The 21523-nt window shown below is 44.1% G+C and overlaps 1 protein-coding gene across 3 annotated transcripts in view; it reads right to left on the minus strand.

Annotated features, from left to right (window-relative positions):
- Positions 1-21523, minus strand: part of LOC137327858 (von Willebrand factor C and EGF domain-containing protein-like) — a 351658-nt gene that overhangs the window by 123725 nt on the left and 206410 nt on the right. For 2 of the 3 annotated variants that reach the window (XM_067993723.1, XM_067993725.1), the window contains exons 13-16: positions 14033-14158; positions 5216-5332; positions 2578-2703; positions 879-956 (exon numbers count right to left, since the gene is read on the minus strand). In XM_067993723.1, coding sequence (XP_067849824.1) covers positions 879-956; positions 2578-2703; positions 5216-5332; positions 14033-14158 — 447 coding nt within the window. The remainder of the gene's footprint in view (positions 1-878; positions 957-2577; positions 2704-5215; positions 5333-14032; positions 14159-21523) is intronic. The other variant, XM_067993724.1, reaches the window with a different exon arrangement.

Genomic DNA, 21523 nt, shown 5'->3' on the forward strand with positions numbered 1-21523 from the left:
CAACAAACTTAATGAATTTGGTATTATGTTCATGGAGATCCTCGAAGGCTTAAAAAGCACAGAATCGATACATGCCCAGGATGAGATTTCATGTACCTGAAAGTGCTACGTGCGACTGGAGAAGAAAACTACAAAGTGTTGACATCATGAGGAAGTCAAAGAATACGGGGGAAGTCGCAATGGATTGGAAGCAAGCCAATGTGCCTTAAAGGAGTCAAATTATAGGGGACTTCCAAAAACTTCAATCTTTCATGCAGTCTCACTTATCAAATGAGGAAGGGCTGCTGCAACGCTGGAAACACTATCACAACCAGATGAGATAACCACCACAATGGCCAGATAAGTTAAGATTTAACAACAGCTCATTTCACAATCGCATTGTGGCTCTGCTGTAAAAGTCAGTTTTGTCAATCTCAATGCAGCCATCGGAGGGAAAGGTCAAAATGGGCAAAGAAGTCACTTTCCACACTACTTAGTGTGAATTGTAAACAATTTTACAACACCAAGTTATAGTCCAACAATTGGCAATGGGCAGTTGAAAAGACTATCTGTAATCACCAGGTATTGTTCTGTGATTTATAAATGCAAGAGTTTCGAGGATTTCTTGACATTCACCTGAGGAAGGAGGAAGCCTCCGAAAGCTTGTGAATTTTAAAATAAAATTGTTGGACTATAACTTGGTGTTGTAAAATTGTTTACAATTGTCAACCCCAGTCCATCACCGGCATCTCCACATCATACTTAGTGTGAGTGAAGATTGGTTTAGGAGATAAAGAAGCTGAACTATGGAAACTGGATGGACAGCCATGACCAATTCAGAGTAGTAATCTGAATACTGACATCACATTTTGCTGCAAAACAGAGGCTGGTATCCTCACCTGTACAGTCAACCCCATTGGGTAGGAGGCTAAATCCAGGGGAACACTCACTTTGGCAAGACTGGCAGGCACCGTCAGCTGTAACAACAAATGGGACGCAATGTTAGAAGCTTGTTATGCAAAATGTAAGGCTCTATATGCATTAGCTGCAGATTAAAATTCCCTCCACAATGTCCCATCAAGCACTGCCGGACCAGGTACAGCACAGGTGTGTGGTAAAATAAAGTACCTACTACTTTTACCCCAACGTTGTGTTTCAGGAGTTCCACAACATTGGCGGTGCACCCAGGGATTGGACAATAGCAAATGTTACCCGATATCAGAAAAGTGGGAGATGAGAAATTTTAGGACTGATAGTGTGCAGTGGGGAAAAGCTTCAAGAGTGTGAGATTACTATCAATGCTAACCTGAGAAGCATGGATTCAGAACTAACAAACAAATTCACAAATCTACTGGAATTCTTCAAAATAGCAAGTAAAAAGAAAAAGACTTTAATTAAGTAATTATTGTATGCGCACTTCCCAATGAATAGAATTTACTGACATTTTCGGAAGACACTAAAAGCATTCCACATGTGAGACTTTAAAAGATTAAGACTCATGGGATTAATGGCAACTGGGCTAAGGAAAAGCAGCTGGATTTTAAATGTAGCAGATCAACAGAAGGCAATGCCAAATGGAACAGGAAACAGAAAACATGTGTGCACAATGAAGCCATGTCCATTAGCAAAGATGGAAAGAGAAGGATTTGGGTGTGATTATTGACCACTGAAAGTATTCAATCACGTGGAGTAAATCATGCTCTGCAGACATCTTATCACTACTTGGCTGCATGTCAAAACATCATTTACCTTGTATTGATCATTGTGAGGCTACATTTGGACATTGTGTGTAGTTTTGGCACCGTACCTTCAAAAGGACATTGATGTGTTGGAGAAAATTCATAGAAAAGCAACAAAGATGATTAAGTTTCCAAGGTCTAAGGAACAACTCACAAAACTAAACATTTTCACTGCAGAAAAGAAAACTGAAGGGGACATGGCCAAGTTTTTAATATTCAGAGAGGAATGTTTGATGTAGATCCAAGCCTTCTACTTAACTTGGGTTGTTAAAACAGGAGGGCATGAGAGTAAAATCGAAGTCTCAAGTGAGACTGAAGATTTGAAGAATTTTCCCCCTGGAAAATAAAAAGGTGGAACACGGGCAATGGAGAAAACCTGTCACTCTCATTAAAAGCTCGAAAATCTTCTCTGTGGTGCCGAAAAGGGTCCCAATGAAATGACGTTAGGCAAAGTAATTGACCAAAATCCCACAACATCAGTTGATGTGTTGATTAACTGCTATATAAAATGCTGAGCATGTCTATGGTTAGGAATGGATTTGAAGATTATAAAGATAAGCAGAGAGAAAGATGATTGAGTACTCCAAAATGGTTTGTCTGCTTTTAGATCCATTGAAACATGATCTGTGGAAAGCTATGGTTGAATAATAAAGGTGTGTGTAGATATCATGGAGTTTAGCTCAACTACCTTTGACTTTGCCCAAACTCATTTCATTAAGACCCTTCCATGCAGCACAAGCCTCCAGTTAGCGCTGCAGATAAACACATCTTCTCCGCTGCAGAATCAGAAACTATGTGGACATCTGCAGCTGGTGTCTGCGAGGATAGCATATCACGTGCACGAGATGGGGGGACTTACGGATGCACGAGTGTCTGTCAAAGTGGAGCCGATAACCAGGATGGCACGTGCAGTAGTAGCTTCCAGCTGTGTTGACGCAGTTATGAGCGCAGTGGCTGTCTCCAGAGGCAGCACATTCATTCGCATCTTGAAACCAAGAAGAGTAATTTATACCCATGATATATTAAAATTGGTATGTCGCAGCCTTCTGCCTGTGATTAGGTAACTCTCCGAATAGGATATTCCAGTGTGATGTGTCACTGTGACTACTGCCACTAGATGGTGCTGTGGAACAGCTTTTATATATATCTCAATCTATCTATCTATCTATCTATATATATGTATCTATCGATAGAGTACATTTCATTTGTGCTCTCCAAGTTTATTTTCGTCTTCAGGTAAGCAAGTTCAGCTTGTTTTTTTAAGTTTTTATATTTCAAAATTAACCTTTTCCCCCCCGTTTTTCCTCTCTTCCAGTAGGTTTTGCTCCAAAATGTATTTTCTCCATTGAACCACAAGCCACTTTCCTTCTGGACCCCTGGAGCACCTTGGGCCTCGGCCATTGGGCCACCAGCAATCCACTCATCTACCCTCCTTACTGTCCCGCTCCGCCTTTTCACGCATCTGTCCCATTTTTCACCTTTTTACTTGCTCTATTGGACGGGGGCAGGAGGTCGACCGGCAGCATGTTAGTGAGACCGGGCAGTTACAATCATCGTGGCCTCATCCTGCTATGTGCAGGCCGAAACCAGCGGCTTACCACCGGAAACCCGCTGCCAATTAAAAACCCGCCCATTGTCTGTTGCACGGTAAAATGCCCATAGGCTTGTAAAACTAAGTATAAAACTCCTCTCGTTGTAAAGCTGTGTCACAGGAGATTTTCAAGTATGTTGGTGTATATATATATAAAAAAAATTAAAAGTACCCCTTCTGTGGTGGTTTAGGGCAGCATTACAGACCCTGAACTAGACCAGCCCAAACTGGGTAATTGTGTGAACTGAACCAGCCGTGTCATTTAATTGTACTCCTGAAAAGTTTCACTTTCCTAATGTAATCACAGAATTTATCTTTGATCTGCATTGGAATACAGTTTGACCCCCGCACATGCTGGGAGAGGGCACAATTCTCACACCTTACCTACGGTCACTGCATATGATCTAAAATAATGTATGAAACCCCAAGCTCTGGTTTGCAGTGTGTGCTAAGCTTATGCACTTTACCCATGTAAATGGATCCCATGCATTTCTCCGCTTAATGGGATATAATCAGTTGCCTGTCAGAATGACAATAACACCAGATTGTAGCTTGGAGTGACGTGTCTGCTCCCATGAGCTTTTGTATGATCAGTCAGCCTGACACACAAGATGCCGCTGGCCCACTGCCACAGAGTTTGGCCCAATTATGAACCAGCATGTGATATTAGGCTGAGGAATCTCTCTCATTATCTCGACACACTTGCCAGTTTTCACTGACGAGATAAATTCAAAACAATGAGACACCATTGGAGTAGATAACCATCCACTTGCTATGCGCCTGAGTCAACATCCTAGTTGTTAATTGTATCCATGTGATTTATATCTGTTAGTGTTAATTGTATTCAGATGGTGCATATCAATTGGGAACTCTCTTGCATCCATTTATTGGGTGTGGTGTGGGTGTAAATGTGGAGCTCTGTGAATAAAGGCTTGGAAGCAACTGAAGATTAGGCTCTAGTATTCTATGCTTCACCACCTGGCTATCCGATTTATAACACTAGCTACCCCACAGCACCTTGCTACGCTGTTGTTGAATTTACAAGAACAGGATCCTTCTACCGGATCTACCACTGGGCACATGCACGTGAGTATCCACTTATGGCAGGGCGCCACGCTATGCTCATCTGGTTTTTAGTTTAACCATAAGTGCCCCGGCTACAGCCGCCGGTAGTGTGCAAGCAGCTACTGCGAGCCACAGCTGAGAGCTGCATAAGGAGCAGTGTCTAGAACCAAATGGAAGAGGCTGCATGGACAATGGCACTACCACTAGCCTATACACCCTCTCCAGCACCTCCACCCCACTCCACCTGTGGGATGTAATGTGTGAAAGAGTATGGATACTGCGCCTTCAATCAACAAACATAGAATCATAGAGCACAGAAGGAGGCCGTTCAGCCCATCATGCCTGTGCTGGCTCTTTGAAAGAGCTATCCAATTAATCCCACTCCCCTGCTCGTTCCCCATAGCCCTGCAAATTTTCCCCCTTCAAGTATTTGTCCAATTCCCTTTTGATCTGCTTCCACCACCCTTTCAGCCAGCGCATTCCAGATCATAACAACTCGCTCCCCCCTGGTTCTTTTGCCAATTATCTTAAATCTGTGTCCCCTGGTTACCGACCCTCCTGCCAGTGGAAGCAGTTTGTCCTTATTTACTCTATCAAAACCCTTCATGATTTTGAACACCTCTATTAAATCTCCCTTTAACTTCTCTGCTCTAAGGAGAACAATCAAAGCTTCTCCAGCCTCTCCATATGAATGAAGTCCTGCATCCCTGGTCCCATTCGAGTAAATCTCCTCTGCAACATGCAAAAGTAGTTCTCCAATTTACTACACCCAGTTTGTAATTGTGACAGTGGAACATATATCCCCTCCCCCAAGACCTCAACAAAAAAAGTGTTAACTGACCTTGACAGTGGCGCCCATTCGTGTGCTGTGTGTATCCACGTGGACAGAGGCACCGGAAGCTGCCCAGTGTATTTGCACAGTGGTGGGAGCAGTTGCTGTTCTCACACTCATTCACATCTGCCGACACATGGGTGTGTAAAAACAAGACATTATCACGAGTTCTTATCATTTTTCTTTTTTTGATATTATGTGATTTTTGTCCTTATTGAGGTGAGGAATGTTAGCTGAGAATGGAACACTTCCCATTTTCACTCCTTGCCACCCAGCGTCGGAATCAAGGACTTCCAGGTACAGTCACTACGCAGTTAGATTCCGTGAACAGAGTGGGCAGGTCGGTATCTCAGTGAGGCAGGACTTCTGCCCACTGCCCCGAGACCATCGCAACCCTGGCCCATTTTCCTGGGTCGGGAGCATTTCCCATGCAGGATTCTTGCCATGTACTGTTGCAGCCCCAGAAGACACAGTGGGAGATTTAAAAGGAGTGGAAAAGCCCGAAGACAATCCCAACATTTCTTTTAGACCTCTGCTCAGACTGAGCCGAAAAAAAAAGAGTGAATGCATTGGGCTATTTTGGAAGGAGAGGAGTCCTCTACTAGGCCCCCTCTCCCTCCGTTAATGACCCGAGCGATAGCATAGAGCAGTGATTCACTACATGGGCTCGTCATCTGGGAAAACAAGAGCATGCAGCCGAGGGAACATAACTCCAATAATAACACAAAGACAACAAACCACATGGATGCACAAACAATTCCCCCAACCCATCGCAAAAAAATCCAAAGAATTTCTGTGGAATTTTGTCAGCAAAGACACACAGACAAGAAACACAAGAGTGGAACCCCCTGAATCGCACCTCACCATTAGCACAGCTGCATGAATATGACGACCACAGCTTGTGCCTCCTGGATACTTAGTAAAATCTTATCCAAGTCAGATGTAAAAACCTCATTCTTCTGTGGATGGCTCTGCACTATCACCTTAAGGATATTAAAAAAGGGAGATTTATCTTCTCCCCCATAAGGAAATGTTTCCTCACAGCAATTGGGGTGATGTGAGAAATTCAGTAATGTGATGTACTGTGCGAGCAACACTGGGTCACTCTGGAGCCTTACGCTGAATCTCCTACTTGTCATATCACATCATTGCTCAACACTAACATATGGGCAATGAATGGAGCATCACTCTGTTAAAGGCCCATTACTGGGATTAATTCACTCGTGAAAAATCCTCATTATTCACTAATATCTGTAATCTGTGTAATTTTCATACAACATAACCAGTAATACACTGCCACCGGCATCATATCTTTGATTTGTATCAATATTATCCTGGTACAACTGCAAAACAGTAAGAATTACTTTCTTAAACTTGGGCCCATGTTGTACCGTTTTAAGGACTAAAAACATCACAAAACTCGGGTAAACTTTGTTACGAATCTTTACTAAACACCCCTGTGTCAGTATCTACCACTCATTACCACAGAGCAGCTCTGACTGTGCGTCTACTGCAATGACCCGCACTTTATAAAAAATGACCCCTGCCACTGGATTTTGAATGGCACCGTCAGGCTAGATTGGTGGGCAGAAGCCGACTCCAAATACTTCAGGGGCATCTCTCCTTCCTGATGCCGGTTCTGAATGCTCCAGGTCACCAACCCTTGTCTTGTGATGGCAAAGCGTCAACTTAGCTAAATTTGTTGTATTCTCCCTGATGCCAGGATGTCCCTGGTATAATGATCAGACATAATTGATCAGAGATCAGGCAACACGCAGTACTCCTGATTCTGGCGGTGGCACATCACTGCTTTCTACAAATACCTACAGAAAAGGAGTGGAGAATGTCTGGGGGTGGGGGTTATTGCCCGTGCTACAAATCAGAAAGAATAACAAAAGGATTGTGTTCTTTTAATTACACCAGCTATTTTTTGCCCCATGAAAACATTATTTAAAGGTGAACCTGTATTTGTAAAAGAAAAATTTTCAGCTCAATAGCGACTTTAGGTTTCATAATTTACTTGACTTATAGTTTTACTTCCAAATATCCGTCAATTCAGTTCTCTACTGGAACTGTCCTGATTAATGTCAGCTGCTCTCACCCCCACTCTCCTCTGGTGCCAGCTAAATACATGTTTTACATTTACACATTAGGTGGAGAAAAGCGTATTTAGAATAGGATGCTCACCACTAAGAGTATGTAAGAGGTAGCTCCTCAGAAGGGGGGAAATTAACACAATGCTGGACCACTGCGTACAGGCTAAAACTACATGACCAGATTTATTTACAAATAAAATCACACGGAGAAACAGAAAGGTCAGCAAGCTTCTTTTCAGTCTAGTACTTGATGAGAGAAATTCGTTTTATAAGAGAATAAAAACCACTTCTTACAGTCTATTGGGACACAATGATCTTTTGAATAAATCAAATGTGTTTCTTTTTCCTTTTTCACAGACTTTCAAGATAAGATGTTACTCTTAATATACTGGAGTCATGTGCACTTCTGCAGCTTGAGTGTGTTCACCAAAACTAAATACTAGCAGCCAGAACTGTAATATTTTTCATAAATTTCTTTTGAAGTAGACAAGTATCCAAGATGTTAACAGTTTTTACAGCTTGACAGACAACCTGATAATGCACTTTAACAGGCTGGGTTTCGCACTTGATGACGATGGGAAATTACAACTCTGTCTGTGCAAGTATTAACATTTCAAACATGCCATTCCAGCCACCAGAGTAACTTCATCTTAAGTGATTTCAAAATTGGCATTGCTCCATTACTAGCAGACTAACCATTTCTTATCTTCCATTTTGAACTTAGCGAAGAGGGAGCAGCCTCTATTTTGAACCTTAGTTATTTTTTAAGCAAACAAACAAACCCATATGAACATAGGAACATAGGAACAGGAGTAGGCCATTCAGCCCCTCGTGACTGTTCTGCCATTTGATAAGGTCATGGCTGATCTGTGATCTAACTCCATATACCCGCCTTTGGCCCATATCCCTTAATACCTTTGGTTGCAAAAAAGCTATCTATCTCACATTTAAATTTAGCAATTGAGCTAGTATCAATTGCCGTTTGCGGAAGAGAGTTCCAAACTTCTACCACCCTTTGTGTGTAGAAATGTTTTCTAATCTCGCTCCAGAAAGGTCTGGCTCTAATTTTTAGACTGTGCCCCCTACTCCTAGACTCCCCAACCAGCGGAAATAGTTTCTCTCTATCCACCCTATCTGTTCCCCTTAATATCTTATAAACTTCGATCAGATCACCCCTTAACCTTCTGAACTCTAGAGAATACAACCCCAATTTGTGTAATCTCTCCTCGTAACTTAACCCTTGAAGTCCGGGTATCATTCTAGTACTTCACTATGAAATGAAGACATTGGCCTGGAATTTTCTCAGTGCTACTCTCGTTCCACCGCCATAACCTCGCCGGAAGTGCGGAGGAAATCCTGTTTACGCAGCGCATTCGATGAAGTTCCGGCAGCGGAGCGAGAGCAGCACTGAGGAAATTCCGGGCCAGAAGCTCCTATTTTGTCACAGTGCATTCAACTGAACTCAAGCAACTAAAATCAGTCTCGTTAGCTATGGGACTGAGAGGTTTTTATCTTTCACCACAGCAAGTTCTGATTCCATCTCCAGCATCTATACCTTGAGACGATGCAAATATCACCATTGCTTCGTGCAAAAAAAAAATTAAAGTATCTTCTTCACACATTAATAGTGTGTAAACCTCTGTGACCACTCCAGCTGTTGTATTAGAGGTCAACACTATCCGAGCAATTACTGAATATCCTGAGACTTGTCAAGTATTGCCCATTAAGTGTGACATTCATTCATTTTGGTGTTATAAGGTATTTTGATGTAGATCACTCATAAAATTAAACATAGCTCAGTGTATTTGAAAAGGTCTGGGATCTATCTCACTCTTTGTGATTATAAACCTTTTTTCGATGTTGGCGGTCCTGCACATATTATCTCTCAATTAACTTTTTTTTTTACTTTATTCCAATATGACATAAGATTATCCTGCTACTTCCCCACGATGTACTGCATCGCGAACTCTGCCAGTCATCTGCCACCTTCACAGATACTTCATGGGGGTTGAGGTGCATGTCTGACTGGCACACAAAGCAATAACATACTACTGTGCTCCCACAGCTGCAAGTAGAGTCATGGTATGGTTCCAAGCTCTCATTCTTGTCTAAGTAGAGAGACAAAGGCCAAATAAAATACAGGATTTAACATCATTCAGGGTAGCGTACGTTGGAAACATCTGGCTTGACTGAAGCTGGCTTTCAGCACTGCTCAATAGTTGAAGCCTTTGGCACCGGCCTCTGAGAGTTGTTGGGTAGAGGAGGCCCAGAGGTCTTCCTGCAGAATTTTATTTTAAATACCGTTTGCAGACCTAATCTATCACTTGAACTGAAACAAAAAATGCTATTATATCGTCAGAAACAATTTTCATCATTTTCACCCACATCAGCAAAAGTTGATGTCCTGGCAGAGCGAGAGGCCAGCAGCCAGCTGTAAATTTTAATCTCAGGTGGCCATTTTTTTTTAAAACTTAGGCCCAAAATGGGCGTGAAGTTGGCCCTGTGTCCGCGGCAGCTCACCCAAGGTCACTGTCGGGAGGCCCCATCCATTTTGCAGGCGCCAAATAGGCGCTCCATTGTAGCTCGCTGGTTTTGGAAGGCGGAAAATCAGCCAGTATCTGCACGGAGCCGGTCGGTAGGTCGGGCCTAATGGGAGGGGGCGGATGGAGGCAATTCTGGGGTGGATGTACCCGACCATCCGATATTAAGGAGTTGGAAATGGGTGGTATTGATGATAGGGCACATATGGGGTTTGCAGCTCAGCTGAGGAGCTACAGTACACTGAGGTTGTACAAGCTCAGGTTCAGCCTGGTGGAGCAGCCAGAAAGGAAGATAGGATCAGTGACTAAGGCACAAGGTTTCTGAATCGGAGCTTCGGTCTCTCCTATGTTGAGTTGAAGAAAATTCTGGCTTATCCAGTACTTGATGTTAGACAGGCATGGCAGCATAGCGACAGGTGTTGATGGCGGTATCAGAGAGGTTATGTTTGTAATCATCAGTTTACATATGGAAGCTGATCCTAATATTTGCAGATGACGTTGCTATGGGCAGCACAAAGATGAGGAAATCAGAATACCTGTCATTCCCTGCAACCACCAGGGACTCAGGACACACCTGTAGAACTAACAATTTACAAATCAACGGACTGATTTCAGTCTTGGATCATATCATTCCAGGAGTCAATGTGAATATTACTCACATGTGTGCACTGTTTAATAATATTATATATTCCGAGGTGATTTTCCGCGGCATTGCTCACATGTAGTCTGTGGTCTGGAGCAAAGTTTAGCTGCTAAGATAGAGTTGTGCTTGACTTGACCTGACCCTTAGACAACTACACCTGTCCCTGCAGTTACAAGCATACTACAATTTCAGTACGTACAGTGTGCAGCATTTCCCACGATGCATCGACAGGATTTTGTCAGTCCAACTGTGAGGATCTGTCTTCTCAAGTTTGCACTAGTTTTTCCAAATGATTTGAAGAAAAAGTGGAGGTCCAATTTCAAAAGCCTTTTCAGGTAGCATTTTCATGTGTTTTTTATATAGGGAGGTTGTATGTAAGAGGGAGAGTCAGGCAGAGCAAGATAGAACGAGACAAATACTTGATTGCAAAGCTGTGCTTCCTCTTGTTTACACTTGAATTCCAGAATAAATAATTGTTTGTTGAAAAGTAAATTATTTTTCTGAGTGGAAAATTTGAGGCATGTCTTTGTACAGGGTATATTATAGCAGGTGGTTTTCCAAATATTTTAGAATGTTTGAAGATTAATTTCAGTTGTTTGAGGTGAAGTTTCATAGGAATTGTGAAATGTCTAATTTTTAGCTTCAGAAAGGGAAGGTACATTGGTGAGAGAGAATTATCGGTAGAGAATAAGAGAAATAGGATAATTAAGACAGTTGTACTTGAATTTTTTTATACTCAGAATTAAAACAATAATTTGTTTGCAGAAAATTTTAATTACGCAGCTGTGTTACCTAATTATCCAGTTACAGTGGGTAAGGAAAATCAAGCTTTCACGTTAAAACTACGACCAACCCCTCCCTCCCTCCAAATCCCAGGATCCTCACCTCAGTTCTGCCAAATGCCAGTCCTACCAAAGCCTCAGAAAGTTGCTACCAAACCCCAGGACCACACCCCACACTATTACCAAAGGCTAGGAGGCACTCTATGTAGTCCTAGATTTCACATTTTCACGCCCCCCCCCTTCTCTCCCCACCCAAGGCTTCCCCTCCTCACCAGTGCTCCCACACCCCACAACTTTCATCCCATTGTCCCAAGATTCCATGGCGTTATCCGAAGAAGAGCAGGGTTGTTCTCCTGGTGTCCTGGCCAATATTTATCCCTCAACCAACACCAGCAAGAACAGATTAACTGGTCATTATCTCATTGCTGTTCATGGGTCCTTGATGTATGCAAATTGGCTGCTGTATTTCCCTACATTACAACAGTATTTCTTTGGCTATGAAGCGCTTTGGGACTTCCTGAGGTTGTGAAAGGTGCTATATAAATGCAAGGTTTATCTGATTTCTTTCTTTTCTAGAACCAATGAGCCCCCAGTGTTGCTGTTGCCTGGGATTACCTCCACTATTGCCAAACCCTGCAACTCCCCCCCTCCATTACTTTCACACCCTTCAACTCCCCCCTCCATTACATCCACACCCTGCAACTCCCCCCCTCCATTACATCCACACCCTGCAACTCACCCCCTCCATTACATCCACACCCTGCAACTCCCCCCCTCCATTACATCCACACCCTGCAACTCCCCCCCTCCATTACATCCACACCCTGCAACTCCCCCCCTCCATTACATCCACACCCTGCAACTCACCCCCTCCATTACATCCACACCCTGCAACTCACCCCCTCCATTACATCCACACCCTGCAACTCACCCCCTCCATTACATCCACACCCTGCAATTTACCAACTCCATTACTTCCAAACCCCAGAAATCACCCAGATATTCCACTCCCCAGCCCTACCAAACTCCAGGGACTTTTATTGCATGTGACCTTACCCCAGGACCATCCTCAATGTTACCAAAGCCCAGCATCCCCACAATTACTGCTAATTCCCACAACATTCACCTTCCCCACTACTTCGAAGGCACACAAACCTACTTCGAATCTGCTAGATGAAGCCTGCCATTTTCCTGATAAGGTTTAAAAAAAAAGTAAATAATAAATGCATAGGGAATGAAACAAAAATAATATTCAAAGCTACTGCTTTATAGTCTACATGTAAAAATAGACAATCACATAATTTAATCAGTGGTAATATTGGGTTGCAGCAAAAAAAAGAATAAAATTCCCTCTCCAAAACAAATCAGTCATTCCTATAATAACTGAGGCGAGATTACATAAACCAGGCTTGTATTCCCAGGAATATATTAGGTTAAGGGGTGATTTCATTGAGGCTTTTAGGATTTTGAAAAGAATTGATAGGGGAGATAGGGAGAAACTTTTTCTGCTGGTGGGGGAGTCTAGGACAAGGGGACATAACCTTAAAATCAGAGCCAGGCCATTCAGGAGAGAAGTTAGGAAACATTTCTTCACACAAAATGTGGTAGAAGTGTGGAACTCTCTCCCACAAAAAGCAGTATATGCGAGCTCAATTAATCATTTTAAATCTGAGATCGATAGAATTTTGCTAGCCAAGGATATTAAGGGAGATGGAGTCAAGATGGGTAAATGGAATTAGGATACAGATCAGCCATGATCTCATTGAATGGCAGAACAGGCTCGAGGGGCTGACTGGCTTACTCCTGTTACCATGTTCCTCTGCCCCTAAACCGCCCTCCCACCCCCAGTTCTCCCAGGCCGTTAACTGCTGTGTCTGTACAAAACATTGGATGTTCAGAATTGTTCATGTTATCATGGCCTTGCTTAGTTACTCATATAATAACATTTGTAATAAAAGCAGGAAATGCTGGAAGTGGACAGAATGTCAACCAGAATCTGAAGAGGAAGATAGTGCAACATTCTGGCAACCCTTCATCACAATTATACTCAAAACATTCACTCTTTCACATGCTGACTGACCGGCTGTGGTGTGCAGCTTTCATTTCAGATCTCAAGCATTCCCGATTTTCTTCTTACCAATACCAGAAATCCGTAGCCCGCTTACAAGCAAAGGTAGGGAGTGTAATCAGTAAGGCACCAATGTGTCTTTTTTCCACATTAGGTCAAGTCTGTCCCAGATTCCATGAAACTGGAGGTTTACAAGGAAGTGGAGTTCCACCAGCTTCATCCTTGCCAAATTGGAGCTAAACCTAATAGCTGCTTTGCTGGCTTTGAGAATGTCAGGTCCAAGAGTGTGAATAAAGGACATTACTACAGCCTTGAGAATAATTTGAATGCACCATGTTCAAGTAATGCACAATGAAGTCAATGCTTAAAGGTGTGGCGGGTTATTGGACATTTTATGAAAGTGAACATGGTGGCACCATTTTACAACACCAAGTTATAGTCCAACAAATTTATTTTAAATTTCACAAGCTTTCGGACGCTTCCTCCTTCCTCAGGTGAATGTTGTGGAAATTCACCTGAGGAAGGAGGAAGCCTCCGAAAGCTTGTGAAATTTAAAATAAATTTGTTGGACTATAACTTGGTGTTGTAAAATTGTTTACAATTGTCAACCCCAGTCCATCACCGGCATCTCCACATCATGGTGGCACCATGCTGTGCTTTATAGAGAGAGTAGAAAACGAGTACAGTAGCCACATACCTATACACCTCTGTCCATCGAAGAGCAACTCATAGCCGAGGGGGCACACACACTTGAAACTGCCCATAGTATTGATGCACTTGTGCTCACAGAGTATGCGTCCGTGTATTTCACACTCATCTACATCTAAATTCACAGAGAGGGGCACAGTAAATGTCATAGGTTTCAGGAATGTAACCACCAGCACCGACTGCACTAAAAATCAGCATTTTCTACACATTGGGCCGGATTTTGCTCTAAAAATCAAGGCCAGCCGTTATTTCAGTGCAAATGGGTAGGGGAACTTCCGGCGACCGCACATGCGCAGTTAAACGCAGAAATCCGGCAGTTGCTCTACCAGATGCCCTGCTCCTCCAGAAACTTTGTGGAAAGGAGATCTCGCCAGTTGACTCCCCATAGAAATGACTGCAACACCATGAAGTTCCTGCACTGCCCTGCCCTGATGGAAATTAAATAATCTCGCCAGAAAAAGATATGTCAAATTTTTTGAAGTGTAACCAAAATTTTTAATGGCTTGGTAAGTCTTGACTGCAAACAACCTCTCTGGCACTGAAAATTTACTTTTACAAGTGTGGAGTCTCATTCCTTCAGATTTTAATTGTTATTGGACTTTCACAAAAAATGTTACATTTTATTTTACTTTTTCTTTCTGGCTCTTTTATTTCTGTCTTCTAATTCAATACTTCTTACCCTTTCTTTATTTCACTTTCTGTAACTGATTTTACATTGAATTTACTATTCTAACTTACACTTCCTGGTTCTGTGTCTGTGTTGCTTACTAACGTGCTTCAATCTGATTGATTATGGGGATACGCAATAGCTTGCCCCATTCACACAGGTCCCAGGTGCCCAGAGGGCACCGCGCTTGATCGAGGACCAAGTCTAACGAGCAGCAGGCACCATTCGTTTGCTGCTCAGAGCAAAATGTTATAAATTGGATAGCCAAGTGGTGAAGGATAGAGCCTGGTCTTCAGTTGCTTCCATGCCTTTATTCACAGAGATCCCTCTTACACCCACACACCACACCCTACATAAACTCTCATATCAAAAGGTTACAAGAGAGTTCCCAATTGACACACACCACCTGAATACAATTAACACTAATTGATATAAATCATATGATACAATTAACACAAAATCCAGCCCATCATCAGCATTTGCTACTCTAATGAATAACACCTACTACCCTAAATACAGTACTCACTACACTAACCATCACCTCTGGCTACGTTAATCACTAACACTTAATACACTAATTGTCAGCATTTACTAAAATAACCACTAACACTTACTACACATATAATCAATTCTTAGTAAACCAATTATCAGATCTTACTATGCTAATCGCTTAGCACTTATTACATAATCATTAACATTTAAAGTACTAATCAGCATAGACTATACTAAACAGTAAAGCTAGACATCACCCACTATACAAATTGTCAGTTCTTACTTCAATAATCACTCGGACCCATTAAACAAACCATAGCTCCTTTCCCGACCTCAGGACATCCCAAAGCACATTACAGCCAATGAAGTACTTTTGAAGTGTCGTCACTGCTGTAATGCAGGAAATGTGGCAGCCAATTTGAGCTCAGCAAGGTCTATACTATACAAGCTATTAACACACTATACTAACTATTAACACACTAATCATTAGCACTTACTACACTAACCATTAACACATACTACACTCATAATCAGCACTTACTCCACTTATCATTAATATTTACTAGAATAATTATCTACATGTACCACACTAACCATTAACATTAAACATCATTAGCCCCATTCTAGGAGCACAAATCTAAACTGGCACTTCAGTGTAGTAGTGGGAGAGTGCTACATTGCCTGAGGTGTTGTTTATCAATGAGCCATCACAGCAAGGGCTCGCCTTCCCCTTTCATATGGACATAAAAGGTCCCATGACACTGTTTGAAGAACAGCTGGGTCTGCAGGTGTCCTGACTATAATTTCACCCTCAACCAACACCAACAATTGGCTGCCAAGTTTGTGTACATAACCACAGTGACTACACAAGTGATTCTTTCGATGATATTTTGGGATAGCCTCACAACATGAAGGCTCACAACATAAGTAAATTGTTTTTTTACACTAATCATTAGCAGTTATTGCACAAACCATTAACACTTAATACGCCAATCATTAACACATAATATTAATCACTGGCATCTACTACACTAACTATTATCAATTAATATACTAACTATTAATATTTACTACATTAACCATTAGCATTATGTTAATCATTAGCACTTACTACATTGATAATTATCACTTATTACACAAATACTTAGTACACTAACATTCAGCACTTACTAGACCAAACATCAATATTTACGACATGAATTATTACCACTTACTAGACTAACAATGAAATTTGCTACACTAACCAGTGAAGAGTTTCCTCAGCTATAATTATTGTCGAGAGTATTTGAAAGAGAATATGGCACTGTGTTCATTGTTAATGAATTATCTGATCAGACTCACAAAAGGAGACATTTATTCAAACCCACCACTGAACAGAACATTACCAGATGTTATTCTGATAATGTGGATCTGAATGGCTCTTATCACAATCAGTAGCAGGATTGTTACCGGGAAAATAATCCTGAGTAGAAATGATTTGGCAGTAAAAATGTCATTTATTAACTCACTCTGTTCATGGTTCACAGGAGTAAAGACATCACTGGCAAAGACAAAATTCTAACCTAGAATCAATAGATTTTTCCCACGCTGCAGGATCGGGTAAAATATTATTGACTTGGCCTGTTGATGTTGCTGCTGCCTCACAGGAAGCAGAAAACAGTCTGACTCCTCTCGTTTTAAACAACTTTTAAAGCAAGTATGCACAGGAAAACTGGGAACGACATCTGAAGTTAATGGAAAAGAAAATTTGGCGGGGAGTATCATGGACGGCCAATCCGCTAACACCTATTATACATCCCCGCTGAAGTTGAAAGTTCGTCCCTTTCTCTCTCACAGTAATACTGTTTAAAAGCGCATCCAATATAAACTGCCTGATTAAGGCTTTTGAAACTAGTCCTCCAGTTTTTCATCAAATAATTTTGGAAAACAACCCAACAGATATGGAAGCAGGAAACTGAGAAGAATTATTCTGGCAATTGAGTTGACTAAATGCAACTGGTGCATTCTGGGAAACTGTGCACATTGCATGTGCTCAGACTCCAAAATCTGCCTCCGGCCAACAGTAACAGCTTTGAGCAAAGATATCGAGCTTAATTTTCAAATGGAAGTCTGGGTGTGTTGGGGGCAGGGGGGGGGCAACGAAAATTGGGACAATCCGGAGCGGGTAAGGAAGCAGGCTCCAACCTGCTGACTTCCGTGTCTCGCACAGACGCATCTGTTTGCGTGCGCTACAGGAATCCGGAAGTCCCACCTGCAATCAAAGCCGGTGGGCTGTTATTTAAAGCAGTCATTAAGATAGTTAAAGTTGTTAAAGTATTTAATTAATTTTATGGTGATTGAGGCAGGGAGCGGATTTTCATTCAGCTTCAGCGTGTTTCCCGTGGCCTCTGAAACACTCCATGGTGAAGGAGTCGTGTTTCAGCCGGCTGCCAGTTGGGCATTTAAATCCCTGTTTGACAGATGGGGATAAAAGGTGAGTTATTGCAGCAGGGCACTCAGTTCTCTCAGACAAACTTTTGGCTGGGAGATCTTAGTGTTTAGACTGAAAATTCTTGGTTTCCACTCAGAATTGTTCTGTTTACACATATTTACCAACTTTTCAGACCCCCTCAAACTGACACCATCAGGATGGGGGGGCGCGATGGCTGCATTCACCAGTACATCCGAGGACGAGGAACATCACCATCCTCGCCAAGCACGGCGTGCACTTCTGCCACCTGGAGCTCCACAACACAGTGCTGCACCACAGGGACCTGCACAAGAGCACAGAGGGGAACAACTGAGGGAGCGACATTGCAGGAGGCACTACCCTCGCTAGAGGGTCTACAGACCGAGGCTCAGCTTCCTGGACCTCTCTGAGGAGCAGTGAATACGGAGGCTGAGCGTGCGTCGCCAGGTGGTCACAGACATCTGCAGCCTCCTTCATGCCGAGTTACTCCCGGCTGGGCCTCGCGGCATCTTTGCAGTTAAAGTGACCACTGCCCTCAACTTCTTCGCCTCTGGATCATTCCAGGGTGCCACCGGTGACATTGCCGGGTCTCTCAGTTGTCTGCACACAAGTGCATAAGGCAGGTCACCGACGGCTTGTTCCGCGGGGCCTCACAATATGTCAACTTCCCCATGGACAACCTCAGCCAGACGGAGAGGGCAGTGGGATTCCACTCTGTGGCTGGCTTCCCACATGTACAGGGTGCAATCAATTGCATGCATGTAGCACAGCCAGTTTTTCCACACGAGCCAGGACTGTTCATCATCAGAAAGGGATATCACTCCATTAACACTCAGCTCATTTGTGACCACCGCAAAGATTCCTTCATATGTGCACCAGATTCCCTGGCAGCTGCCACGATTCCTTTATTCTGAGAGAATCCAACATCCCGGGCCTCTTCCATACACCGAGCACCCTTAAGGGCTGGCTCCGCGGGGACAAGGGCTACCCCCTGCACACGTGGCTCATGACACCTCTGAGGAACCCCATCAGCATCGCATTATAGTAGTGTGTTGTGTCCTGCACAACATGGCGACAGCCATTTGATGCCACCCAGCGTTGATATAACGACAGCCACATCGTCACGAGATCTATAATTGAACATGCGACAGGGCTGCTCAAGATGTGATTTCACTGCCTCCATCATTCTGGGGGTGCGCTTCAATATGCATCAGTTTAGAGTGGGTCACATTGTAGTAGTGTGTTGTCTCCTGCACAACATGGCGCAACAGAGAGGGGTACCGGTAGAGGAGGCCCCATCCCCTCATCCACCATCCACCATCCACATCTGCCATCCACATTGAGAAGGAGCAGGAGCAGCAGGAGGAGGAGGAAGAGGAGGAGGAGGATGAACCCATGGGCAGAGCAGTGGCCCACCTGGCTACTCGTGAGGCCAGGGAGTCTCTGATATGTGAACAATTCTCGTAAGATCAGAAAGTGAGAAGAGTCCAGTCCTCACACCACCTGGAAAGAGCAGCGCCAACACCAGCAGCACCACTCCCCCCAACCTTCCCTGCACAAAACAGTCCTGGAACTACACATACACCCACTGTAAAGTGACCCAATGGGAGGCATCAAGTGTCACTGTTCACGGTGGACCTCATGAAAGGACCTATCACAAAAGCCAGTCAAGAATGGGCAAGACGTGCAGTAGTGGTGAGAATGATAACATTTAATGTGCCTTTAACAAAAACCAAATGTAAATGAAAAACATGACAGTCTGTCAAACACCCTTGTGCATAATCTTCGTGATCACAAATCCTTAGCCTTTCTCTTCCTACTATTTCAACATGGTGCATCCTCTGTGGCTGCAGCAGAGGTACTGGCTGCTTAGATGCTTTCAGCCTATACCGTCTGGGCTTTGCAGCCCATGATGACTCCTCCAAAGACTGCTCCGCCTGCACCTGTGCTGGCTCAGACTCGGCCACCTGGAGAGGAGGCAGCTTTGCGGGTACTGGTTGAGAGGGGGGCAACGGATGAGACGTGGGAGTGCTTAGAGTGGCGTCCCCACTTCCATGTCCCCTTTCGCCATCATCCCTCTCCTGGGCCAGGCCCACATCACTCATACCACTCTGCTGGTCAACAGTTTGGAGGACATGTGTGATGGAAGGCCACTTCTAAAGTATTTGTCAGCCTGTTTAAGACGGCAGAATGTTGTTCACCCTGAGTCCAAACGGCCATTGTCAGGGCCTGAATGGATACATTTGGGAGCCGTGCTTGAAGCTCAACAGAGGCTAGCCTTCTCTCCATCACTGAAATTCCTGCACTTACCTGCGATATTATCTCAGACATTTCCGCAGTTACCTGCGACACTATCTCAGATATTTCAGCAGTTATGTACGACACTATCTCAGACAGTTGTTCACATCCCTGTGACACTATCTCAGAGATTCCCTCCCGTACCTGTGCCACCATTCTACTAATGCAGGAGGTGGACTCCTCCATCCTCTGCGCTATTGTGGAGAGTGTGCGTGGCACCTGTTCCAGTAACTCGCAAATGTGCTGCTGTCCCTCGATCATTCTCCTTTTAAAGGATGGCCCCCGGGGTTCAACATCTGCATCCAGCTGAGCAGAGCCTGGAGACGACTGCGCCCACCAATGCGGACTCTCCACAGCTGCCCCTGCCACCAGTGTCTGCTCATGCTCACTTGTGTGTGGTGACTCACCGGGTGCCAACCCAACTAACTGACTACTAGGATCCACCGAGGTGTGAGTATCTGCACTGGTCGATGGCTCGCTATGATGTGACGGTGCACCCTCAGAGGCAGGGAGCTCCCCTGAGGAATCGCCCTCTCCCGTCACTGCGGTCGTTGAAAGGCCTGTAGGAGAACAGAAGGCAATATTAAGCATCATCACAGATGTGTCATGTTGCGATGAGCATACTGAGGTGTTCAACATGGCAAACATTGTTAACATCAATTCATATTGTGTGTGATGAATGTTAAATTTGTGTCACCAGACGTTTGTGGGGTGTCAGTCTTGGCGTCCCTGATGGACAGGCACTCAAGGGTGCGGCTGATCTCCAACGTCTCCTGCGTCTGTGAGGACCACTATTTGTTGTGGCCCCCCCTCCAGTCCGCGCCCTCGCGTGTATTTTGCACTCTCTTCTCCCAGAAGGGGAGAAAGTACAGACGTGTGAGTGAGTGATGGGGAAGTGGTCAGCCGATGAATGCATTGCTTTGGGTGAAGCTGACCGTGAAAGAGGTGCATCAGAGGGTGAGTATGAGACAGAGACACCACATTGGATGAGGATTGGGGTGAGTGGTCGTGGTGGGGTGACTAATGAGGAGGTGAGGAAGTGCTGAGGAAGTGCAGGTAAGTTAAGGACGACCTTAAGTGGGTGTGAGGAGTGATGTGATGGAGTAGTCTTGGCAGTGTAGAATGAATTGGGGGGGTGGGGGAGTGATGTGCACCGCGGAATGCAGGAGAATCAGGAAATGTACTCACTTTTGCTGTCCTAGTTAGGTCATTGAAACGCTTCCTGCACTGTATCCAGGTGCGGCAGATGTTGCTGCTGCTGGTGACCTCCTCTGCCACCTCGAGCCAGGCCTTCTTGGTGGCAGAGGCAGGGCGCTTCCTCCTGTCGGCCGGGTAAAACAGTTTCCTCCTCCTCCTCACCCCAGCCAGTAGCACCTGAAGTGAGGTATCACTGAATCTCGGAGCAGCCTTGCCCCTGTGCTGCTTCATATTGTGTGTTTTCTGGGTCTTTGCTCCAGCAAAATCCTTTGGAGCAATGGCCCTTTAAATAGAGACGCTCCAGCTGACAGCCTGTCGTGTGGGTGTGCAGTCCGCCCACTGCGCAGCTTTCAGACGGCAAACCCGGAAGCCCTGTT

The sequence above is a fragment of the Heptranchias perlo genome, chromosome 12 (assembly GCF_035084215.1).
Source record: "Heptranchias perlo isolate sHepPer1 chromosome 12, sHepPer1.hap1, whole genome shotgun sequence".
In the NCBI taxonomy this organism is placed as follows: Eukaryota; Metazoa; Chordata; class Chondrichthyes; order Hexanchiformes; family Hexanchidae; genus Heptranchias; species Heptranchias perlo.